The sequence below is a fragment of the Procambarus clarkii genome, chromosome 35, assembly GCF_040958095.1.
Source record: "Procambarus clarkii isolate CNS0578487 chromosome 35, FALCON_Pclarkii_2.0, whole genome shotgun sequence".
Classification (NCBI taxonomy): Eukaryota; Metazoa; Arthropoda; class Malacostraca; order Decapoda; family Cambaridae; genus Procambarus; species Procambarus clarkii.
In genome coordinates, this window is record NC_091184.1 from 26,553,051 (window position 1) to 26,579,975 (window position 26,925).

Below are 26,925 nucleotides of genomic sequence, written 5' to 3' on the forward strand. Positions count from 1 at the left end.
GGTCCCTCCCGACGCTCCACTCCCACCCTCCCTACACCACCCACCCACCCCACCCCCTCCTCCACCATGCGTCTAGAGCCACAGACGGGATTAATACAGTATGGCCGAATTTTCATCCAGCCAAACCAGCTTTTATCCAGTTCCTGTGGCCATTTTGGCTGGATATTGTGATAATTTTATCCGATCACAATTTTGGCCATATAAGGGCGTTTTCCGGATGTTCGAATCTCGGATAATCGCGGGGTTACAGTATATATAATACACATGAGAGGATATGCAGTGACTTAATATCTAACATATTCAGAGATTTGAGTAGGGGTACCGAGTGATGTCTGGGGCCACAGTTGGATATTGTCCTAATAGCAGCATTGTGTTGAGTAATTAGAGGATGTAAATGATTTTGGGTAGTAGAACCCCAAGCACAAATACCATAGTTGAGATAAGGATAGATGAATTCAGATGCTCAGTTCTCAATTAAATCCCTTAAATCCTCCCCTGACTGTTGGAGCTATCTATAGATTTCCACTCCCCCCCCCAAAAAAAAAAGAGTACCAATGATGCAATTATTAGTCTGCTTGATATAATCTATTCAGCCCTCGACAAAAATGAGTTTCCAATTGAACTCATTGACCTGAGAAAGGCCTTTGATACTGTTAATCAAAACTACTTCTTACTTAATCTCCATCATTATGGAATCTGAGGCCTTGCCCTGTATTATATCCTGATCCTATCTTAGTGACAGGACATCCAATATGTAGCCATCAATGATATAACCTCTCCCACTCTACCAATAACAGTTGGAGTGCCACAAGGGAGCATCCTAGGACCTCTTCTATTTCTTATATACATCAATGATCTGCCTAATGTGTCTAACATTCTTAAACCTATATTATTTGTGGACGATACTACCTTCATCTACTCAGACCCCAACCCACACACATTAATATTGTAAATAATGAATTAAAAAAAAAATACCACTTATGGATGTCAACCAACAAACTCACACTAAGAATAGAAAGACCTACTTCATCTTATTTGGAAGCAAATCAACAAATGCAACACAGCTTCCGATTGACAATGTTAACATCAGCAATAAAAATGACGGAAAGTTCCTTGGCCTATACTTAGACACGAGACTCATCTTCAGCACCCACATACAACACATGACCAAGAAAGTCTAAAAATGGTTGATATATTCACTAAAATCAGACATGTTCCAAACGCTACTCTCTCTCACTTATACTATGTGATATCTATCCCTATCATACATATGGTATTTGTGCATGGGGTTCAACCACTGCAAACTACCTTAAGCCCATCATCACCAAGCAAAAATCTGCTATCAGAACAATAACAAACTCTGCTTTCAGACAACACTCAGCCCCTTGTTTAAATCTCTAAACATAGACTCATTCCACACATTCTCTTGTGCCATGTACAAACCCCTGTTCTGAAACTCTTCCTGGGCAGATGAAATAGAACCCATAATCACCACACCAGAAATTAATATCTATTTTGATATCCCCAGAGTCAAACTTAATCTGTGTTAACACTATGCAAATAAAGGGACCCAATCTATGAAACTCACTCCCCAACAAATCGAAAATTTGTCAAACTTTTGCATTATTCAAAAATAAAAATAAAAGTACCTAATTTCATCTCCATAGTTTCCTACTAGTGCTTTAAACTCACACTGAATCTAGTGATACCCAATCCCCCAATAAATGTACCTAAGCCATACAACTTCACCATTGTAATCATTCACCAATACAGTATATCATCTTGTATCATGCTTGTTATATTGAATGCATATTTTACTGTATAATACCTTGAACTAATCCTCAAGTTATGCTACAATGTACTTATTGATAACCCTCAAATCTTACTTTAATATACCTACTAATCTTTGTCAAATTTTCTTACAATGTCCCTGTTAACATTTTTTTTTCAATTTTGCTAGAAATTATTACTTAAAATTATTTGTTAGATTAAGGACCTGCCCGAAATGCTATGCGTGTTAGTGGCTTTACAAGAATACAAAAACATCAATGCTATGTACTCTCATAAACACAATGTACCTTTTCATGTCCACAATGTACCATGTCCACAATGTGAGTTTTCAGTCGCATATAGTCATGGGGACCATTCAGGCTTGTTTGCAAATGTACCTTCTTGTATATATTAATAAATAAATAAATCAGTGAAACATGGGGATGAGAGGACATAATAGAATGGGAATTTCTTCTCCCAAGATACCATCCACCATTCAAAAAGGACAGAACAAGAGCAGGTGGGTAATGCTGTTTGTGAAAGAGGACCTGGATGTAACCACCAATGAGGAATTGAACACCACTGAATCCTCAGAATCTGTATAATGCAACATACTGGCTCATGATGACTATACATGGCTATAGGGCATGGTACGGGCATGGCTATACCAAAGGAAACAAAAAGAGTTAGTATAAATGGGGTTAACCCTTAAACTGCGCAACACTTCATATGACGTGTTGGGTAACTTACCCAAGTGTGCACCATGTCGTATGACATGTTGGAGTACTATACAAGATTTAAACGGCCTGCAGATACACGGGATTCATCTCACCTTCATCAGGGCTCTTGTAAACAGATGCCATTTAAAAAAAAATCGTGGGCAACATTCCTGGGTGTGAGAGGCCTCATTACTGAGTGAGCCACCAAGGCTGGCACACGCAGCACGAGCTCACAGCACTGCTGTTCAGCTTGTGACCACAGCATCGCCTAAAAATGTCCAAATATATATGTGCATGCTATTATTTAGCAATGATAGTATTACAGAAGACCCCTGACTGTGATAAAAACGACCAGGATTCTGATAATAGCAGGATTGTTGTGATAATTAGCGCTGTAGTGCAGGAATAATCTTGGTGGGGAGGAAGGTAGCATTGTCTGCTGACTGTGTGTGACCACCTTTTACTGTCTGGACTCACTATACCAGCTTAGTAGTTCATTATGGTGAACAAAATATGCAGATACTTATATATAACGTCTGTATATAGTAAATAAAAGCAAAAACAGTACTGTAGGAGGAGAATGTTGGCGAGTAAGGTGAGGTGAGGAACGGAGTGGCAGCCAGTGATGGGCTGCCACTGGCTGCTACTACCACTGCCACTCAGCATACCAACTTAATGGTTTGTTATGGTGAACACAAATGTAGATACCTTTATATAACATGTATATATAGAGTAATAACAGCAAAAGGAGTGTTGGGAGAAGCCATTTTGGTGAGGGAGGTGGCAACATCTGCATGACTTGTCATGCTTGGTAATGGTGGCCACTATGCTCTTTGAGCACTATACTGGCTTAGCTGAACAGTTATGGTGAATAGAACATGTACTTATATATAATGTGTATATATAGGGTAATAACACGACAAACAGTATACTTGAAGGAGGAATGTTAGTGTGTGCTTTGCCTTGAACCTATATTTTTTTTTTTTTTTTACCACAGACGTGGCCACACATTTACAATGCTAACCAGCATATATACATTTTCTTCTGTCCTCCATGGACAGGGTTAGAGAAGTGTTAAACATATAGTTCAAGGGTTTATTGAACACTCAACCACAGAAGGTGATTCGGTGCTTTTAAAATGCTAAGCTAACCTACATACGTAAATACATAGATACACAGATTTACGTATGCCCTACATAAAGTGTTTGATGTGTCTTTTACATAGTGTCATTAATGTACATTCCACAAAGGTGAAATGTAATTCTGATCAGCTTCCATATATACATTATACCCATACATATACATACACACACACATATACATACATATCTACACACACATGCATTCACATATATTTGTCTCATTTACTCTGACAGAGTGAGATAGCTGATAAAGAAACTAGTGTGCAATTAAGCACTTAATCACTGAAGGTGATGAAGTTGCTTTTACAAGCTCAGGTTATATAGTTACATCATATATATACATTGTAATAATTGATATATTACATGGTCAATCTTGGATACAAGTCCAATATATCCATCAAGTGTTCCAGTACTCATATAGCAATTACAGAGTTCAGCATACCTTAGCCCAGGAGGACGAAAAGTCAGTCAGTATGGGACATTCTACAATATAATGTTCAAGAGAGTGCATGTTTTCTCTTTCACAAAGTTGACACATTGTGTACTCGACATTTGGGTTTTGAGAAAGCTGCCAGATACGTCTATATCCCAGGCGTATTCTGGACCACTATAACATCACATTGCCGGGTTCTTGTTCTATAATATGTCTTGAACCAGTGAGGGAGGGAGGGAGGGAACTATCAGTTGTGTGTGGCCACCTGTTACTGTCTGCCGTCACCATACAAGATTAGTGGTTCGTTACGGTGATCACAAATGTAGATACTTATATATAACGTGTACATATATTGTAATAACAGCAAAAGGAGTGTTGGGAGAAGTCATTTTAGTAAGGGAGGTGGCATCATCTTCCTGACTAGTCATGCTAGTGTATGGGTGGTCCACTATGCTCTTTGTGCACTATACCAGCTTAGATGAACAGTTATGGTGAATAGAACATGTAGATACTTATATATATATATATATATATATATATATATATATATATATATATATATATATATATATATATATATAATATATATATATATATATATATATATATATATAAATATATATATATGTCGTACCTAGTAGCCAGAACGCACTTCTCAGCCTACTATGCAAGGCCCGATTTGCCTAATAAGCCAAGTTTTCCTGAATTAATATATTTTCTCTAATTTTTTTCTTATGAAATGATAAAGCTACCCATTTCATTATGTATGAGGTCAATTTTTTTTTATTGGAGTTAAAATTAACGTAGATATATGACCGAACCTAACCAACCCTACCTAACCTAACCTAACCTATCTTTATACAGTGGTACCTCGGAATGCGATTGTCCCTGTATGCGAGATTTTCGGAAGGCGAGGTGTATTTACTCCAAAAATTTGTCTCAGAAGGCGAGGGTTACTTCGGGAGGCGAGTTTGGACGCGAGTTTGTTGATACGCGTACAGCCGACCTAGCGCGTTCGTCGCCCCTCCGCCCCGCCGCCCCTCAGTTTATTATTGTCTGGCGCTCAGTGACTACCCCCACATCAATTCTTCTCGCGGATTTTCAGTGTTTTGTTGGATTTTTGGTGATTTGTCTATACAATTTGTTATTATATATCTCACCATGGGTCCCAAGAAAGCCAGTGGTAAGGATAAAGGCCAGAAAGCTCCTGTGAGGATGACAATAGAGGAGAAACAAGAGATCATTCGGAAGCATGAGAACGGTACACGTGTTGTTGAACTTTGTAGGCAGTACAACAAAGCCACATCAACAATATGCACTATACTTAAGAAGAAAAATAAGATTATGGGTGCTAAAGTGGCAAAAGTAGTAAGAACATTAACGGCACAAATACTTGAAGAAGTGGAAAAGTTGTTATTAATTTGGATACACGACAAGGAGTTGAGGGGTGATAGTGTTTCGGAGGCCATTATTTGTGAGAAAGCCAGGGTGTTGCACGAAGACCTTCTAAAGAATACCCCTGCAACGAGTGATGCAGATAAGAAAGAGTTTAAGGCAAGCAGGGGCTGGTTTGAAAAATTTAGAAAGAGAAGTGGTATCCATAGTGTTACAAGGCATGGGGTTATGTGATGTGATTATGGAAGGGGACTCCCCTTCCAAACAGTAACTCCTCTCCTCCTCCCCCCTCCTCACCATCTTCCATACGCCTACAGCACTCGACAGTAAGGTAAGTAATAACTGGAACACAGTTTTGTAGGTTTATTTAGATGAATTAGGTATAAAAATTTAGTTTGATGTGGGGTTTTTGGGGTAGTCAGGAACGGATTAATTCATTTCCCTTTATTTCTTATGGGGAAATTAACTTCGGAATGCGAGTTTTCGGAAGGCGAGGCGTCTCCAGGAACGGATTAAACTCTTATTCTGAGGTATGCCTGTAGATTAGGTTAGGTTAGGTAGCCGAAAAAGTTAGGTTAGGTTAGGTTAGGTAGGTTAGGTAGTCGAAAAACAATTAATTCATGAAAACTTGGCTTATTAGGCAAATTGGGCCTTGCATAGTAGGCTGAGAAGTGAGTTCTGGCTACTAGGTACGACATATATATATATACTGTAACCCCGCGATTATCCGGGATTCGAACATCCGAAAAACGCCCTTACACGGCCAAAATCGTGAATGGATAAAGTTATCACAATATCCGGCCAAAATAGCCACAGGGACCGGATTAAAGCAGGTTTTCTGCAGAAATTACACTATCCGGTCAGTCCCCCAGATAATCGTGCCTTTGTCCGTATATGAAAACATGAGGCAGGCCATACGGTATTAATCCCGTCTGCCCGAGACTCGAGGCGCATGGTGTAGGTGGGGGTGGGGTGGGTGGGTGGTGTTGGGAGGGTGGGAGGGGTGCGTCAGGAGGGACTACCTGGGTACAGGAATTACCATTAATTTTAGAACAATTAATCATAGCCAAAAACAAATAAAATAACTACTAGTAATTATGTAATAACAAATAAATAAGTTTCCTAAAAGCATTGTGCACAGGCTGAAGTTTCCTTAAAAAATATTGTGAATTTTTTTCCTCCTGGCGGCCTACATAACGCGTTATGGCTGCCCCAAGTGGACCTGTCCAACACTGGTCAACCCATGTGCGTCCGTCCCTCGTGTTATACACAGTGCTGCGCCATTAGTGAAATATTTTTTTAAATAACTTTTTTATTTTCATAGTAACTTTGAACATTTTTGGCCAAGACTATGTCTGGTAGCAGCATCAATCGTTCTGGAGGTGTTAAGAGGAAGAAAGTTGTCCTAACAATTAAAGACAAGTCACAGTTATACGCCTCAACCAGTGCGGCCTCACAGTGTTGCGCCATTAGTGAAATATTTTTTTAAATAACTTTCTTAATTTTCATAGTAATTTTGAACATTTTTGGCCAAGAATATGTCTGGTAGCAGCATCAATCGTTCTGGAAGTGTTAAGAGGAAGAAGATTGTCCTAGCAATTAAAGACAAGTTACGTGTTGTTCAAACAGTGAGGCGTCACAGGCAGCCAAGCGCCTTCAACAAGTGAGGCGCCACAGGCAAGCCAAGCTCCTTCAACAAGTGAGGCATTATAGGCAAGCCAAGCGCTTTCAACAAGTGAGGCGCCACAGGCAAGCCAAGCGCTTTCAACAAGTGAGGCGCCACAGGCAAGCCAAGCGCTTTCAACAAGTGAGGCGCAAGCAAGCGCCTTTAACAAGTGAGGCGTCACAGGCAAGCCAAGCGCCTTCAACAAGTGAGGGCATGCAAGCGCTTCAACAAGTGAGGTGCAAGCAAGCACCTTCAGCAAGTGAGGCCTCACAGGCAACCCAAATGCCCTCAACCAGTGAGGCTTCAGCAGCTGGCAGTCAAAACTAACTTAGCTTAATGAACTGTACAGTAATTTTAAGTGTTAATTTTAGTGTTGTGTTAGTATAGGTTACGTAAATTGTTAAGAATTTTTAACTTCAAGATGTGTGGCATCAATCAAGAAGACGAACACCAACAAGGTAAGTTGAGGTTTCTAGTTGAATATTTAATAATTGTATGTGGCAAGGCAATTCAAATTATGTTGTTTGTAGTATAAAAATAGTTGGAAATGGTCACTTTTGGACTCGTAGGTGAAAAAGTACCATTATCCGAAAAATGTGATAATCCGGCTGGGGGTCCTTCCCATATAGTCCAGATGATCGAGTGGAGACAGTATATATGTTGTACCTAGTAGCCAGAACGTCATACTCGGCCTACTATGCAAGGCCCGATTTGCCTAATAAACCAAGTTTTCCTGAATTTATATTTCAATATTTTTTTCTTATGAAATGATAAAGCAATCCATTTCATTATGTATGAGTTAATTTGTTTAAATTTGAGTTTAAACTAACGTAGATATATGACCGAACCTAACCAACCCTACCTAACCTAATCTAACCTATCTTAACCTAACCTAAACTAACACAATAAAGTAAATAATTTATGTTCCTAATATAATAAAATAATAATAATTCAAATAAACTAATTGGAAACAATTTATTGAAAATAAAGAAAATCACTCGTCCTATTAGGCACATCGGGCCTTGCATAGTAGGCAGAGAAGTGAGTTCTGGCTACTAGGTACGATATATATATATATATATATATATATATATATATATATATATATATATATATATATATATATATATATATATATATATATATATATATATATATATATATATATATATATATATATATATATATATATATATACATACACATACAGTACTGTACTTTCCAATCACGTCATTCATAATGTGCCTGACTCTCCAAAGTTTATCATCCTCTGTCCGGTCATCATTACTTGCAAAATGAAGACACCTGAGGAGTATCTGAAACCTATCTCAAGACATATATTTCCTGAACAAAGGTGTTGGAACAGTTTGGTCTTTGCTCCATTAATCTGATATTGTGTGTTTTACACAATGTTTCATCAACATACATAGTGCCAAAAATACATACATTTCACACACAGTAGTGTTTATCCAACGCTTCAATCGTGAAAATTCTGTTATCATTTTTCCAACGAGATGACCCGCATGAAGGTTCGTTTGGTGTACAATATATTCTATGAGCCGCCCATCATAAAATGCTGTAAAATAATCAATGTCACACATGTCCTCTCTAGTATCAGGAAAAAGGTCTGTAATCCCAATGTCTTTATTGTCAAAGGCGGGAATTAGTGGAATAAAATCGTCACCATCACTCCACACAAGTACTGTAGACACTCGCTAATCCGGCCAAAGTTGTGTGGTTGGATAAAGTTATCTCACCATCCGGTCCAAATGTCCATGGGAGTCGGACCAACGGGTGTTTGGCCGGATTAGTGGCCTAATACCTGTTGTACACCACCACCAGGAAGGGAGGGAGTCACCCCTCGCTGCAGCTCACTTCCTCTGTCCTGCCCACATTCACTGCCTCCCTCCCTCCCTCCCCAAGAGATCATTCTGTAGGTGGCAGTAGATTGCCAGCCTGGAGATTTTCCATCTAATACAATGAAGCATTCATGAAACAAGTATTTTTATAACTTTTTCTTATCCTAATAATATTGTCGGAAATCCGACACATAATAATATGAGTTACCCCTATATAGAAAAGAGAATGGGTGATTCCGTGACGTCACGTATTTATATTACTCTGATTTATTTTTAAAGAACAGTCTAGTGTTTAAACTTAATAAAAAAGTGTTCACTAGGACTGAATATAATTTCCAACACCAGGAATATAGCTTAACACTCTATTCCTTAAGCATAAATAGAACCACCAAACATTTGAGGTCTTCTTCCCCGGGAGCGTCATCACGTACAGCATGTCAACAAACCAACACGCTGTAGAGGGCTCTCCATATGAGCTGGTATAATTCATTAGACACCCAGACTACGTGTCAACAAGCAAGTAACCAGCACAACATCCTCTCAAGAACCACAGCAACAATTACCAGTCACCAACACAGGTAATTGTGAGGAAAGTTAGTGAAGCAGGAAGCTGGCTCCCAATATAATTATAGAAATTGCTTCCACTAGCTGTACATCAAGCTTTGTAGGCCTCCAGAAAGCCACCATTACGTGGCACTCAGAGGCACAGAGCCACACCTAATTCTGATGCTACAATTACACAGCCTTAGCAGGCCCCATCAACAGGAACAGCTAAGGCCCTTTTTGTTCAATACTGTAGACATAGTATTAGTAGTTATAAATTTTATTATTGTGGTATAATAGTAGATTAGACCACCATATGTGGTATGATTTATAATTTATATATCAAAGATTAGGTAAACAATTTGTGGTTTATGAAGGAGCCATCTCAAAGTGGTTTAAGCTACAAATTGTCCCTCCCATTGTGTGAGAAGTTCCAGCAGCTGAATCAGTACATACAGTCCACTTACTTACTTACTTACTCACTACTATCTAACTAACTAACTTATTACTAAGAACTAAGAAAATAATCAAATAAAATATCATATTAAAGTCAATAAAAAAATATTTGAATATTTACAGAATTAAAAAGAATTAAAGCTGCTAAGATTTTCCCACAAATATTGCTAAACAAAATCTGTAGCCAAAAATATATATGCTCATGTACTGTACATCCAGAATTTAAGAAACAATTCTGGCTACCGGTGATGAGTGTAGGGTTATCTGAGTGAGCCCGTCCCCCCCCCCCACTGACACACCTCCCCCACCCCGCCCCACATCCCATACACTCTCTCAAAGGTCAAAGTTTAACTGTCCATAGTTCCCTCCCTAAGGGAAGGAGGGAGGGAGTTGGTCAAGAAGGGAAGGAGGGAGGGAGTCGGTTAGGAAGGGAGGGAGAGAGGGATTCGGTCAGAGAGGAAGGGAGGGAGTCGGTCAGGAAGGAAGGGAGGGAGAGAGGGAGGGAGTCGGTCAGGAAGGGAGGGAGGGAGTCGGTCAAGAAGGGAGGGAGGGAGGGAGTCGGTCAGAGGGGAAGGGAGGGAGGGAGGGAGTCGGTCAGAGGGGAAGGGAGGGAGGGAGGGAGTCGGTCAGAGAGGAAGGGAGGGAGGGAGGGAGTCGGTCAGAGAGGAAGGGAGGGAGGGAATCGGTCAGAGACAAAGGGAGGGAGGGAGGCAGTCAGGAAGGGAGGGAGGGAGGGAGTCGGTCAGGAAGCGAGGGAGGGAGGCAAAAAGGAAGGGGAAGGAGGGAGGCAGTAAGGAAGGGAGTCGGTCAGTAAGGGAGAGAGTCGGTCAGTAAGGGAGGGAGTCGGTCAGTAAGGGAGGGAGTCGGTCAGTAGAGGAAGGGAGGGAGGGAGTCAGTCAGAGAGGAAGGGAGGGAGTCGGTCAGGAAGGAGGGAGGGAGGGAGTTGGTCAGAGAGGGAGGGAGGGAGGGAGTCGGTCAGGAAGGGAAGGAGGGAGGGAGTTGGTCAGAGAGGGAGGGAGGGAGGGAGTCGGTCAGAGAGGGAGGGAGGGAAGGAGAAGTGTTGAGTGTGTGGAGTACCAGATGTGACTCGTTTAAGCCTATCGAAGGAAGGTGGCATTGGAAGTGTTGCAAGAATTATATTGTTTTCTTATTGCAATGGAGAGCTAGTTACAAATACAGTATTAAATAACACACTATAATATTTTAGCAGTATAGTACAGTATTTGGTTTGCTATTTATTTATTTAAATATTTACAAGAAAATAAAATGGGATTTAACAGAACTTAAGGTGCATATGTTAGTCATCGCACAGCATGTCAACCCCCATTTTTTCTTTTTTCTTTTTTTTTTAAGTAAAGAGGAAGGAGAGGCATAGGTGAAGAGAAGTATAGAAGTGGGAAATACAGCATGTTGACACACGTGGAGGGGAGTTGGGAAGGCTGGCGTGAGGTAGGGGGTGACCAGGAAGGAGATCACAGACGTGTGATGTCTCTTTCCAGTCTCGCCCACCTACCCACCTGCCTGCATGCCCACCCACCCACCTGTTCACCTACCTACCTGCACACCCACCTACCCACTTGCCTGCATAGCCAACCCACCCACCTGCCTGCTCACCCACCCACCTGTTCACCCAACTACCTGCTCACCCACCACCTGCCTGATAGCCCACCCACCTGCCTGCTTGCCCACCCACCCACCTGCCTGCTTACCCACCCAACCTGCCTGCTTGCCCACCCACTTGTTCACCCATCTACCTGATAGCCCACCCACCTGCCTGATAGTCCACCCACCCACCTGGCTGCTCACCTACCCACCCACTTGCCTGCTCGAACTTGTTCACCCACCAAGGCCATCTGCCTGCTAACCCACCCACCTGCCATCCACACATCCAAAACCTACCTGCCTGAACCCACCTATCCCTGCCTGCCCACCCACTTTTCCTGCCCACCTACCAGCTAAGCAGCTAACCACCCACCCAGCCCCACACACTAATTACTGTGTGTCAATTCAAATCATGACTGGGGGTATAAAAAATTTTGGAAATGGTCCCTTTTGGACTCAAAGGTGAAAAAGTTCGTTAATCCGGAAAACGTGATAATCAAGCTGGGAGTCCTTCCCATATATTCCGGATTAACGAGTGGAGACATTACACCTCTGTCTTGCGAGACGAAACAGTGGCACCACAGCGAGGAGTCGTTGCACACCATGGACCAGGAGCTGAAGCCCGTCTATGCAAAGTACGGGTGCTACGTGAACCTGAGGCAAAATCAGGTGAATATGAGGGTCTTGATTTCTCATGAGGTGCCATGTGGCGGCACTTGGCTGGGCGAGATGCTGCTGACACAACAAAATCTCGCTTGGTAACACTACTGGCACTAGCGACAGGCGTGGTAATACTATGCTCTGAATCCACTTCACTAAAACCAGAAAATGAGTCACCTTCCTCTGACTCATCCCCTAAAATATCATCATACTCTAAATAAGTACAAGAACTGTGTGGTCATGGGTGAATTGGAGTAGACACTGGGCGAGGCGGCATTGGTGAGTGTGTAGGCCTCGCCATGGGAGCAGGCTGTAATCTCAAATTCACTGTCTGTGCTACTACCTTCGGTCATTTGTCTGTAGTCTTTATCAATGTCAGAGTCATTAAAATCACTTTCCTCATCATCAGAAAATAATTTACTAGTTATTTGCTCTTGAGTAAGTGATTGCGTGGTGTGTGCCCGGGAGGCATTTGGCCATGCGTTCGCCATAGTGTCTGCTGGGTAACTGAGGCCTCCCATGCGTTAGTGGCGAGAACTGGATTTTTTTAGAAAATGCCGGCCGTTTACTATAGTCCTTGGGCAGCATATGGGGGGCCCCCTTTACCCCGCTGGCCATTCAAATCTTGCGCAGTACTCCATCACGTCATATGATGTGTTGCGCACTTTTGCATAAGTTACTCAACACATCATATGACATGTTGTGCAGTTTAAGGGTTAATATACTTACCACCACTAGTTAATGAAAAGATCATAATTAAGGGGCCCGGTGCATGTGGTGATTTTTCCATATATAAAAAATAGTCAAAAATTAAATAAAAATATTCCATTATTTGGCATCAGTCATGAAAATTTCATCCCAATATGTTAAAAAATGGACTTTTTACAATTTTTGTTTAAATAAATGTGTGAGCATCTGGCAGCAACCTGTTCTGATAACAACGATAACACCTATTTTCTGGACATCAGGGTTAAAGAGATGCAAGCACCTGTTCGAAACACAGAGATGAGTAGTAGTTAAGAGGGTCCACAAAGTGGATATGCTGCTGCTGTCACCTGGAGGGCCAGATTTCACACATAATGATGAGTTCGTAAGTTATTATGCTGTATTCTACTATATATCATATAAATACATTGCCCAATGGCAATACTGTTCAGTATTTCTTATGTCCCTTTATACAAAAAGCCGACAACCACTTTTTTGTTTTTACTTTTTTTCTCGTTTGTTTCTATGTGGATTTTGTTGTGACTTTTACATCTTGGAAAATACATATCAGGCACTAAGCATGTGAAGTTTGAACGAAATTGGTTAACATGTTAATCAGCCACACGTGGCCGAAGTTGTGACATTTTTTTTTTTAGCCAATTTATTTGCAGCGTTCAAACACTATTCTCTTTGTCTATTTAGCTGGTATTCATGAATGAGGACCAGATGTGGGCCTTATCACTAATAAATGGGCAAAAAAGTTATTGCAATATAAGTGTTTCGTTATAATAACATAAGAACATATGAATGACGGTAACAGCAAAGGCCTATTGGCCCATACGTGGCAGCTCCTATTTATATCCACCCAATCTCATTTATATATATATCTAACCTACTGTTAGACAGTTAAGGGACCCAGTGTATGTTTTTCAGTTATCCCTAACTTATCCATATATTTTGTTATTTGGGGGGGTTATTTTTTCGTGACTTCATTTCAACATATATTGACCTACAACTTTCACATATTCGAGTATGAACGCCAAGCAATCTTAATTATAACCTACAAGATATGTCATAAATTAGAAGTACTATATTCAATGTCGAGAACTTTAAATGCATTTTGCTCTATGAAAAACATTTTCAACTTTGAGACTTAATAAAAAAAATTCAGTTTCTGACCGATTATCACCATTTTTACATTTTATGTGCAAAGTTCTTAGTGCTAAGGTTCCTAGTGAATCGATTTGTCAAAAAGCCATAACATTTGGAATTTTAAATATTTTTTTGTATAAATTTGGCACATATTTGGATGGCCACATTTAAAAAATGTTTTACAGTAAACTATACTCTAAAACAGTGATTTTCTCACTAGCAATTGAACGTTATATGCCATTATGAGACCATAATGAATAAAATAACAATTGGTGATATTGTAAGATATTTATAGCAATTTGAAATTGTGAATTTTTATATATTTTTTTTTTTTTTTTTACTTTTTTCCGTTCATGTTGTGAAGTTGATTTATAAGAAAAAGTTGGAGCATTTGCCATGAGGATTCTGCACAAAACAAACTGAGTGTGTATGAGGAAGTTTCGGTGCCCATGCACCAGGCCCCTTAATACGCTCACCGTCACTGGTTAATGACAATATCATGATTAATACACTGACAATCACTGGTTATTGACATCAACATGATAAACACACACACTGGCAGTACAGTAATAATAAAATTGTCCTTACCATCATTAATGAGAAGAAGTTGTGTTTGCTATCGTCCTGGGTAGCCGAACACAGATGGAAGCAGTATTACCTGTTAGGGGAAAATAAAACAAATTTAAGGTTGACTAATTCATTGATATTGACATTGACAATAATGACATTGACTAATATAAGGTATGACTAAAATTTTCCCAGCAAAACATAGAACATATTTACCCAATTTTTTTTTTATTTTTTAGGTATTGTGCTTAGAGCAGAAGGAGGGTGGGCAGGAGTAAGGAGGGTGGGCAGGAGTAAGGAGGGTGGCCAGGAGTAAGGAGGGTGGCCAGGAGTAAGGAGGGTGGGCAGGAGTAAGGAGGGTGGGCAGGAGTAAGGAGGGTGGTCAGGAGTAAGGAGGGTGGGCAGGAGTAAGGAGGATGGGCAGGAGTAAGGAGGGTGGGCAGGAGTAAGGAGGGTGGTCAGGAGTAAGGAGGGTGGGCAGGAGTAAGGAGGGTGGGCAGGAGTGGGGAGGGTGGGCAGGAGTAAGGAGGGTGGGCAGGGGTAAGGAGGGTGGGCAAGAGTAAGGAGGGTGGGCAGGAGTAAGGAGGGTGGGGCAGGAGTAAGGAGGGTGGGGCAGGAGTAAGGAGGGTGGGCAGGAGTAAGGAGGGTGGGCAGGAGTGGGGAGGGTGGGCAGGAGTAAGGAGGGTGGGCAAGAGTAAGGAGGGTGGGCAGGAGTAAGGAGGGTGGTCAGGAGTAAGGAGGGTGGGCAGGAGTAAGGAGGGTGGGCAGGGGTAAGGAGGGTGGGCAAGAGTAAGGAGGGTGGGCAGGAGTAAGGAGGGTGGGGCAGGAGTAAGGAGGGTGGGGCAGGAGTAAGGAGGGTGGGCAGGAGTAAGGAGGGTGGGGCAGGAGTAAGGAGGGTGGGGCAGGAGTAAGGAGGGTGGGGCAGGAGTAAGGAGGGTGGGGCAGGAGTAAGGAGGGTGGGGCAGGAGTAAGGAGGGTGGGGCAGGAGTAAGGAGGGTGGGGCAGGAGTAAGGAGGGTGGGGCAGGAGTAAGGAGGGTGGGGCAGGAGTAAGGAGGGTGGGCAGGAGTAAGGAGGGTGGGGCAGGAGTAAGGAGGGTGGGGCAGGAGTAAGGAGGGTGGGCAGGAGTAAGGAGGGTGGGGCAGGAGTAAGGAGGGTTGGGCAGGAGTAAGGAAGGTGGGGCAGGAGTAAGGAGGGTGGGGCAGGAGTAAGGAGGGTGGGGCAGGAGTAAGGAGGGTGGGCAGGAGTAAGGAGGATGGGCAGGAGTAAGGAGGGTGGTCAGCAGTAAGGAGGGTGGGCAGGAGTAAGGAGGGTGGGCAGGAGTAAGGAGGGTGGGGCAGGAATGAGGAAGGGGGTATGGGCATGTTCTCAGCTGCCTCCCCTCCCCTCTCTAACAGCCTACGTAATATAAACCACGTGCATTAATCCTTAAGCTGCTACAGCCTGGGCTGTAAAAGCTGGGGCTGGGCAAAAAAATATTTGAATTATGTGAAAATTAATACTAAATGTTGAACAAATCTCCAACTTATCGGCTTAATCATCAAGAAAGTTTCACCCCAATGTTTTCAGAAATGTACTTTAGACAATTTAAAAAAAAAAAAACCAGCGTTGAATGTAATGAAACGCCATTTTCTGGGTGAGTCCCGGAGGCTCCCCGGAGCTATCCCAGGCTGATATGCTAATGTCAGACTTTGGCATCAGTCATGTGTATGGAGTTCTTAGGCCTACCGGGGACCACGGCCAGAATCGGGCCCCCTCAGAGAGGCAAGGGGAGCAATGGCCTATAGAAGCCCCCGTGTAGTTGGAAGCATTCTATGTCTGCCATCGACCGGAACAGGCACCCAGAAAGGTAAGCGCCCCAAAACAAACCCCTATTCTGGTTAAAATTGCTACCTAATACCGAACTAGTGGATAGAAGTCCCCAACCGAAAACAAGCAAATTAGTGTGACGTCACACACTGCCGCGTCGCTGTCTGCGCAGCTCCCCCCTCCCCGGGAGGGGGAAGGGGGAGCCCCAGACCCCCCGCGCCGGCTACCCACACCTCAGTTCTTGAGGCTGGATGTCAAAAACGCGAAAAACCGCCGACCGGAGGGAGGGAGGGATGCCGGGGAGCCTCCGGGACTCACCCAGAAAATGGCGTTTCATTACATTCAACGCTGGTTTTCTGGGGGGAGCCCCGTCGGCTCCCCGGAGCTAACTACCCACAGACAGAAAAAGAGGGACTTACCCGGGAGGCGGTCGTCGCTCACCCCTCAACTCGAAGCCGAGACAACTGGCTGCAAACGCCGACCCAAAGCAACACAGGCCCGACGAGGGCCAGGGACATTCACAAGGTAACGAGCAGCCAGGACCCTGTTCGACCGCCAAAATCCCCGCGCCCGAATATCAGACCAAGACATATTCCCAAAGACGGCAGCAAGAGCCGCGAACTTACGAACGTCATGGGCACGGGGATAGACCGCAGGCTGGCTAGACCTAATAACCCTGCGGACGACCTGAGAGACCCGAACCCGCGAACAGGGAAGAAGGGAAACCGGATCAACCCACAGCGCGTCCCCGGACACAGAAGCTGTGGCGCACAAATAACGGCGAAGCGCCGCAACCGGACACAAAACATGATGCACCCCCGGCCTGACCAACCAAGCATCAACCACCCATGGACCCCTCCGGAACGCAGCAGTCTCATTCTTCGCCAGAAAAGAAGGAGACGGCTGCAAACGAACAAAACTATCACCACGACCAAAAGAGCAGAAACCCCTGCGCCGGAGGAGAGCATGAAGCTCCCCTACCCGACCCCCAGAGGCCAAAGCCAACAAGAAAAGTGCCTTGGAAAAACAATCCTGGACCGAAGGGGCCACAACGAAACGAGGAGATGAAAGGAAAGCGAGCACTCTGTCCAAAGACCAGGACGGCTCAGGCGACGCATGAGCAGGCCGGAGGTGAAACAATGCACGAGACAGCTTGCGAAACGGCGCAGACGTAACATCGATACCGAAAGCAAGCTGAAGCGGCTCCGCCAGCGCCGCACGATACGAAGCGACAGTGTTAGGCATAAGATGACGGTCCTGAAACAACCACGAGAGGAAGGACAAGACCACCCGAACAGACAAGGAGCTAACACGACGAAGACGCAAAAAGAAATGGAAGGACCGCCAGGAAACTTCATACTGCCGCCGAGAAGAAGCCCTCAGGTGGGACACCAACAAGGAGGCCACCTGATCACCATAGAGATGATGATAGACTCGAGTCAAAAAAACCATACGCGAAGACTCGAGGAGAAGATCGAACCAGCTACGTGACGTACCGGCCCGATCTGCTGAAAGAGGCGGAGCCGCGGGAAAACCCTCGGGTTCGGACACCGAGCAACCAGCGCCTGAAACCAAGGCTGGGCCGGCCACCAAGGGGCCAGAAAGACAACTCTTCCCCGGTAAGTCTCTAAGCGAGTCAGGACCTGGAGCAACAGCCGAACTGGGGGAAAGAGGTACAGGAACCCCCACCTCGACCAGTCGAGCCGAAAGGCATCGACCCCGACGGCCTCGCAATCGGGGAAGGGCGCCGCATAAACGGGAAGACGCCGCGACCACGCCGACGCGAAGAGGTCCACCTCGGGGCGCCCGAACGTCTGGCAAAGCCAACGGAAGGACTCGTCGTCGACCGTCCACTCCGTGGAGAGGGGAACGAAGCGAGACAGGGCGTCGGCCAAGACGTTGGACACGCCCCGTACGTGAACCGCCAGGAGAGCCAAACCCCGAGAACTCAGCAGACGAGTCACCCGAAGCGACCAACCCCAAAGAGACAAGGACCGCATCGAACCCCCGCGGTTCAGGCAATGAACCACCGGAGAGCAGTCCGAATGGAGCCGAATCGTCGATCCGCGGGCCACCCGAATCCTCCCCAGAGCAAACCACACTGCCGCGAACTCCCGCACCGTACTGTGAGCTCGACGGAAGGACGGATCCCAATGCCCTTGGCCGGCCTGGTGAGCACTGGTCACAAAACCCCAGCCGAGAGACGACGCATCCGTGTACACATCGAGCGAGGGCTCGGGTAGGCGCCAAGGCACTGAACCCCGAAAAACCCGAAGAGGAAGCCGGTGACGCAGCAACCGACGCAAGTCCCCCGGGGGTCGAACTCTGCGATCGCGAGAGAGGCGGAAGGGGGAACCCCGAAGGAACCAGAACAGCCGTCGAAGCCAAACCCGACCCGGCGGGTAGACCACCATCGCGAAGTTCAGGCTCCCGCACAGCCCCTCGAGCAACCGCCGGGTGACCCGAGGGCCCTCCAGAAACAGACGAAGGCGGGACCGCAGCCGCAGGAGAGACTCCGGAGGGAGAGACAAGGAGGCGGTCCGAGAGTCCCACACGAGACCCAGCCAAGTCCGAACCTGAGAGGCAACCAGATGGGACTTCCTCCAGTTCACCAAGAACCCGAACCCGGCGAGCTGGGAAAGAACCAAACCCCTGGCTAGCAAGCAAGCTGACTGGCTGGGAGCCCAAACCAGCCAGTCGTCGAGGTAGGCCAACACCCGAACACCTAGGAGACGCAAACGAGCCACCACAACCCGTGTAAGGCGTGTGAACACGCGAGGTGCCAGGTTCAACCCGAACGGGAGACAACGAAAGCGGTAACTCAGACGCCCCACTACAAAACCGAGCCAGTCCCTGAACCGCGGATGAATCGGGACATGCCAATAAGCGTCCCGGAGGTCCAGAGACACCATCCAAGCACCCGGCTCCAAGAGGAGCCGAACCTGAGACAGCGTAGTCATCCGAAAGGAGGGGCAATGAACCCAGGGGTTCAGATGGGACAAGTCCAGAATGAACCGCAGGTCCGCGCAGTCCCGTTTCGGAACCGGAAACGGACGGGAAATCCATCTGAGGGACGACGTCGTTTCGACGACGCCCAAGCGTACCCACTCCAAGACGACTCGACAGAGCGCAGGGGAAGAAGCCTGCCCCGCCAGCCCCGACCCCCCAAAGGGGGAAGGGGCCACCCAACGCCACCGCAGGCCGCGAGACACGACCCGAAAGGCCCACGAATCGTGGGACCAGGCGCGGGCGAACAGCGCAAGCCGCCCCCCCATCGCCCCATCAAAGGGGCAAACCGCGAAAGGGCCGGCGACCCTTACGAGACCCAGAACCCTGCACAGCGCGAACACCGCGCCGACCAGACGAGGGAGGGTCCGCAGGAGGAGCCAACCCCAAACCTGACACCAGAGGCCTACCACGACGAGAGGAACCCCGAGCCCTGGCACGACCTTTCCGGGAAGACCCACCCCAGGACCCCCGGAAAACCAACAAGTCCGACATCGGACGACAAGCCGCCGACGCAGCCTGAATAAACTGCGCCACGGCCGACTCCCCAAACAGGAGAGGACAAAAAGGTGAAGAACGCCTAAGAGCCAGAGCCCAAGCAGATTCCACGGAGGAACCCAGCACCGCCTGCCGACACGCGAGACGGGAAGCATAGAACAGGGAAACCGCATCCCGCAAAATCGGCGTGAACAGCTTCAACAAGGCAGCCGACGAACGCGCAGCCGAGGACAAGGTGCCGGACCCCGGGACGGACCCAAGCGTCCCCACATCCTCCACGAGCCAATCCGAAGACAGCTCCAGGAGGGAAAAGAACCGCAAGGCCGAACACAAAAGGCCCCGAGCGCGCAAGTCCTCCGCCACGAGCGCCGCCGAAAGGGAGGGAACCTGCACATGGAGCTGAATAACGCCCACATCGCGGGGAAGGGCAGGGGCAAACAAGCACTCATTCAGGTACTCAAGTTCACCCCCCAGGAAAACCTGAAGCACCGTGGAAGCTTCCCGCCACTCCAGCGTGCAGGAACGACAGAAGGAATGCCAGGAATCCAGACCAAACAAGGGGCAGTCTGCTAGCCAGGATGACTCCGGAACCTCGTAACGGAGCCAGAAAGGGAACGAAGTCCCAAACCTGAACGTGGACGGATCCATTTCCGAGGCATAATCCGGGTCACGCAGGAGGTAAGCTGCAAAGGCCGCTCGCACCACACCAGGTTGGATGCGATAAGCCGAAAACCTCCGGAAGGACGGAACCGACGTACCCGGGGGAACACGGAACCGTACCCGGGGAGGGGCCGACACCAAATCCAACTCGTACGCAGAGGGGGGGAAAGAAAACCCCACTCCTTGTAACAATAAGCCCCGCTCAGTCGGAAGAAAAACCCAGGCGGGGTCCAGCGGGGCCCAAGGCCCCCAAGTCAGCCCCTCCCCAGCCTCGAGGTCCGTCACCACAGGACCCGAGGCCGAGTCCTCTCCCCAAGCCCCGACCCCACAAGACAAGGACGGAGCAGCCGGAAAAGCTGGAGGAAGGGGGGCCCACTGGTCAGACCCTGAAGCTTCGGCCGGGAGACAAGACTCGAATGCCTCTGCCGCCCCCCCGGAAGGGGCAACCCCCGAAGCTGCCCGAGTCTCGAGATCAAGTAACCCCTGCTCCGACCCCGAAACCCTCAGACGCTTCGGGGCCGGAAGCAGGGGCGGGGGACCAGAACGAACAGAAGGGGAAGGACGAGGAGGTGCGGACTGAACCAGGATCGAAGCGACCCCCACCCCCAAGTCCGGGTCTCGAAAAGCAAAGCGGGGCAGCCCCGGGGCATCCGGGGAAGCAACCAACCGAGCGCGTTGCAACAGACGAAACCTAGACTGCAACGCACGTGCCGCCTGTACCCGAATAGAATCATCAGAGGATTGGGTAAATTGAGTCACAAGCAAGCAGCAACACTCACAGGACTCAGGGTCGAAAGTATCACCGACCCAACAGGCAGCGTGGCAGAGGCAAAAACAATGAGGGTCACCCTGAGACAAGGGGACCGAACAACCCTCAAACTCGCACACAGCGAGTGGGGACTCCGGGGTCACATCCATCGGACCCACGCGCCCCCTAGGGGATTCCCAGGGTCCTGAGCGTTTACTTTAAGAGGACTCGCGCTCAGGTAGTCCCAGGCAGGGTGCTGCAAACCGGCGCCCAAAACTACCAAGCAAACTTCTAAAGCTGAACCCCAGGGACGTGTACACTCACGGGGACCTAGCAGGGGGCGCCACCGAGGAGAACAGTGGAAGGGCAAAAACAAACTGAATAAAATGACAGAACCCCCCACCAGGCAAAACAAAAAGAAAAACAAAACCCCGCAAGAGGACAGCGAACCCCAAGGAACAGAGCCGGCCGCGATGTCGGGAATTACAAGCTGAGCAGCACCCTGCGCCCCTACCAGTGCAAACTGCCTCTTACCTGCCGGTAACAAGGGAGAACAGAACACCCAAGAGCCCAACAGGCGGCCGAAAAACCGAAAGGTAAAACGGACCAGCAGAGGCAGACCCCGAGGAGCCTGTGGAAGGTGGCCCCAAGCCCCAAGGGCAGTACTTACAGGGCACCTAGGGAAGGCAGCCCTAGGCGCATGCAGCCCGAGTACTGAAGATAACTCCTGGCTCTCGCACCCACAAAACTAACACCACACTCAAAGCACAGTGCAGTAGCGACACCGGAGCCAGAGCACACGACCATCGCCTATAGCATCAGCCTCAAGAACTGAGGTGTGGGTAGCCGGCGCGGGGGGTCTGGAGCTCCCCCTACCCCCTCCCGGGGAGGGGGGAGCTGCGCAGACAGCGGCGCGGCAGTGTGTGACGTCACACTAATTTGCTTGTTTTCGGTTGGGGAGTTCTATCCACTAGTTCGGTATTAGGTAGCAATTTTAACCAGAATAGGGGTTTGTTTTGGGGCGCTTACCTTTCTGGGTGCCTGTTCCGGTCGATGGCAGACATAGAATGCTTCCAACTACACGGGGGCTTCTATAGGCCATTGCTCCCCTTGCCTCTCTGAGGGGGCCCGGTTCTGGCCGTGGTCCCCGGTAGGCCTAAGAACTCCATACACATGACTGATGCCAAAGTCTGACATTAGCATATCAGCCTGGGATAGCTCCGGGGAGCCGACGGGGCTCCCCCCAGAAAAGAACATTTTATTGATAAGGAGAACAACTCCTATTAACTGGAACTGAGGGTTTTGTCTCCTTTGTTTATTATCTCATTTTGTTGTAACCTCTACATCCTGGAGAGTGCATACCCATCCCTAACAATGTCAAGATAGAATGAAATTGGTCACGAAATAAATCAGTCACAACTGGCAGAACTTGGGACTTTGATTTTTTTTTACTGAGTTTTTCAGAGATTTCAAATTCTATTTTCTTTGTCTCTTTAGGCGGTTTTGATGATTAGGGACCAGATTAGAGCTTTATCACTTTTATAAAGTATACATTTTTATCCCCTAAATCATTATAATTACCCCTATATTTTGTTTTTTGGGGGGTTATTTTTTCTTGACATCATTCCAACACATATTGACCTACAACTTTCACATATTTGAGTGCGAATGCCAAACAATATTTATTAAAACATATAAGTAAATTAATGAATTTATTCATTATGAACCTTATTCATTGTCGATAACTTCAACTTCAATTATCTCTAAAACTAGAGTTTCAACTTTGAGTCAGCTTCAATAAATCCAGTTTCTCACCTATTCTCATCATTTTTACAAATAATGTGCACAGCTGTCTGTTATACAATCCTATTAGAATGGATTTTTCACAAACCCTAAACGTTTGGAGATATCAATTTTTTTTTCTAAATTTCGGGCATAATTCAGATGCCACACTGACAATTGTTTTTACAGTAAACTAAACTGAAAACATATATTCTAAATCTATGAAAATGAAGATCATATATTATTCTGAGAGCATAATAACATCAAATGAACAATTGGTGATAGTTTATATTTTTGCAGCTAATCTCAAAATCTGAAGTATTCAATATTCAATTTTATAATTATTTTTTATTTTCTTACTTTACAAGTTACGTTTGTGATCATTTAGACAAAGTTGCAGGATTTGCTAGTATGCACAAAAAACTGGAAAGCATTAGAGCAAATTTGAGAAATTGAACTTTGCCATCAGGTCCTGTCGTATATGTATGCCATGCACAGCCTAAGGGTTAATACAGAACTGTACTGTATAAAATGCATAAAACTTCAAACTAACAATATAACAATAATAATATTTTAAATAAAATAACTTGTAACAGTCAATATGTACATTAAATTTTGAATATGCCTATAAAATAAGCACAGGTCATGTCAACGCGTTGGGCCTGGATGAGATGGCTGGCACCATGTGCTTCTCCTCTTCCTGGGGTAAAAACGTCGGGTTCACGCGCGAAGGATTTTTGTGATAAATTTAAAAAATTTTACTGTTTGAACTCATTTAATCTGTCAAGATGTCTCAGACCAGCATTCATGGTATTGAAGGTATAAAACAAAAGAGAAAATATTTGTCAATTGATTAGAAAGTTGACTTGACAGAGAAAGCAGAGCATGGATACTCTGTCACTCAACTCACCCAAGAATTCAACATTGGTAAAGCTACAGTTTGTGATATAAAAAAGCAGAAGGATAATATTAAGAAATTCTTTGCTCAAACTGATGTAATAGGCAACAGGAAAAATTGAGGCCTGCTAAGTATACGGGTCTGGACTCGTCTTTATTTAAATGGTTTACACAGCATGATGCGAAAGGAATTGCTGTTTCAGTTGATTCTATTAGAAATGCAGCTGAAAGACTTGCTGTAAAGTTAAACATAGACAATTTCAAGGCTAGCATTGAATGGGTATGTCGATTTAAAGAGAGGTATGACATCATTAACACTTTCGCTCGGGGATGACGCAGCATTGCGTCATCCGTTTACTGGCGGTAATGCCGGGGATGACGCAGCATTGCGTCATCCACTTTAAAAATTCGCCAAAAATCAGGTTTTTATCCGATTTTTTGGGGACTGGTTTTAAAATGTGCGCCGATGTCTTCCCATTTTCTTTGTTGAGCCTCGTCGCCCTCAGGCTGCTTGGCACACGCCGTGGGCCCATTGTCTTTGCTCCACTGTTGTGACCAATGTCGCTTCCCCTCGCATCTCAAACGTGTGAACATTTCGGCTATTTTCCGTGGCTATATTTCTTACTGCGGCTTTAGAAACTATCTACGCTTACTCCACGATGGATAGTAATCATGAACAAGGCCCTTCCAGGAAGAAAATTGCGAAAGAAAGGCTTGAAAAGGGTAGGAATTGGGAGTGTAGCAGGAAGGCCTCTGAGCACTCACTCATGGCTAACACGTGGCCCGTCTTCAACTCGTCGGCGGTTGGAGCGTGACCAGGTTTTTTTTTTTTATAGGCTAATGTTCCTCTAGAGAATTTTATTACGAACCCATTGAGACCAAAATGAAAGACCTAGGACAAAAATTGAGGTGACCAGAGTGAAAATAGTGAAAACATTTTATCCCGTTTGCGCGCTCCCGGGTAACTCGTTCGCACTTTCTCTGTTTGCTGCGGGTAATTAGCCGGGCTTTTGGAGTTTATATGCATTTAGTGCTGTAGAGAATTTTATTGCGAACACAATGATACCAAATTTAATCTCGTAGAAGGAGAATTGAGGTGACAAAGTTGAAGAGAGTATACACTTTTCGGAATTAACGCGCGCTTCCGTGACACTCTGGGGCCCATATCGCCCTGTCGAGGGGTGGCGCGCGGGGTGAGCGAAAGTGTTAACAAGAAAATTTGTGACGAGGCATTAAGTGCAGATGTTGGAAGTGCTAATGCATATAAGCATAAACTTTCTCAGCACATTATATCTAATAATCTAAGCTGGTTTTAAGTGTACAATGCAGATGTAACAGGCTTTAACTGGAAATGCCTTCAAAGAAACACTTTGGCCTTCAGGCTTGAGGAAGAGTACTCCTGGTTGCAAGGTAAAGAAGGAAAGATTTTCAGCATTATTGTGCTGTAACGCAGATGGCAGTCACCGAACAAAGTACGCAATTGTTGGGAAATCTGCCAACCTCAGAGCATTGAAAAACTGCATGAACAGACTACCTGTCATCTACTACAACACAAAAAATGCCTGGTTCACACAGATTACTTTTGAGGATTGGTTCCAGAATCACTTTTGTAAAGAAGTAAAAAAGCAGCAGATCAATATGTGCAGAATTCATCCTGCTGAGATAAAGTCAATGTTGTTGACTGATAATGCCCCAGCTCACCCCATTGCTAAATTAACATCTCCTGATGGCAAAATAACATGTATGGCTTTACCACAAACACTACATCTGTAATACAACTCATGGATTAGGGGTTATCTATGCTCTCACAGGCTTTATAAAAGAGCTATGAATTCAGATATTATGGAAGTTCTGCTCTCTGAGGAAGACGAGATGCCGAATAAGGATAAGAAGGCTAGTAGAACACTAGAAAATTTCAAGAAATATTCAATTAAAGATGCAATTTACAACTAGGCCAAGGAATGGAGCGAGTTGAAGGTCACCACATAAAAGAATGCATGGAATAAAATTCTGAGTCCGGTACCTGGTTAGAATAAAGACGAAGATGGCTATGATTTTCAGGGCTTTGATAATGTGATTTTTGAGACATTCAGAGATGCAGGTGAGGAAGATTTGCAACTTTCTGATGGGAATGAGTGGTTAAATAATGATGCTGATGATCCAGGTTATGTTGAATTAACTGATAATGAGATTATCCAGTGTGTTACTGGTAATAATGATGAGGATGTGGAAGAGGAAGATGACAGTATGTTATCTATTCCATATGCTGCATCACTGCAAAAGGTTAATGATCTGCTTGATTTGGTTGCTGTAACTGATAATGAAGAACTGACAGATTATTACCTGCACCTAAAGGACATGAAAGATATTATAATGAAGCTCACAACAAAGAAACAAACTAAGATTCAAAAGTTTTTGGTACGGTTTCACAGTAGGCCTACAGGATCAGCACCCAGCACTAGCAAGGACTCACCTTCTGAGGATGCCCAGGTCACTGGACCAGCACCCAGCACTAGCAAGGACTCACCTGCTGAGGATGTCCAGGCAACTGGACCAGCACCCAGCACTAGCAAGGACTCACCTGCTGAGGATGCCCAGGTCACTGGACCAGCACCCAGCACTAGCAAGGACTCACCTGCTGAGGATGCCCAGGTCACTGGGCCAGCACCCAGCACTAGCAAGGACTCACCTTCCAAGGATGTCCAGGCAACTGGACCAGCACCCAGCACTAGCAAGGACTCACCTTCTGAGGATGCCCAGGCAACTGGACCAGCACCTAGCACTAGCCATAACTTACCTGGGAGTAACAATTGAGCTGTACAGCACAGTTCTAATGACATTAAATGTACAAAGTATAG

At 45.8% G+C, this 26,925-nt stretch overlaps 1 protein-coding gene across 2 annotated transcripts in view; it reads right to left on the minus strand.

Annotated features, from left to right (window-relative positions):
* LOC138371400 (uncharacterized) overlaps positions 1-26,925 on the minus strand; it is a 199,620-nt gene that overhangs the window by 56,430 nt on the left and 116,265 nt on the right. Inside the window, exon 2 of one of the 2 annotated variants that reach the window (XM_069336182.1) lies at positions 14,691-14,760. The exons of the other annotated variant lie outside the window; for it this stretch is intronic. Within the exon in view, the coding sequence (XP_069192283.1) occupies positions 14,691-14,696 (6 nt within the window). The 5' untranslated portion in view covers positions 14,697-14,760. The remainder of the gene's footprint in view (positions 1-14,690; positions 14,761-26,925) is intronic. 2 annotated transcript variants of the gene reach the window in all.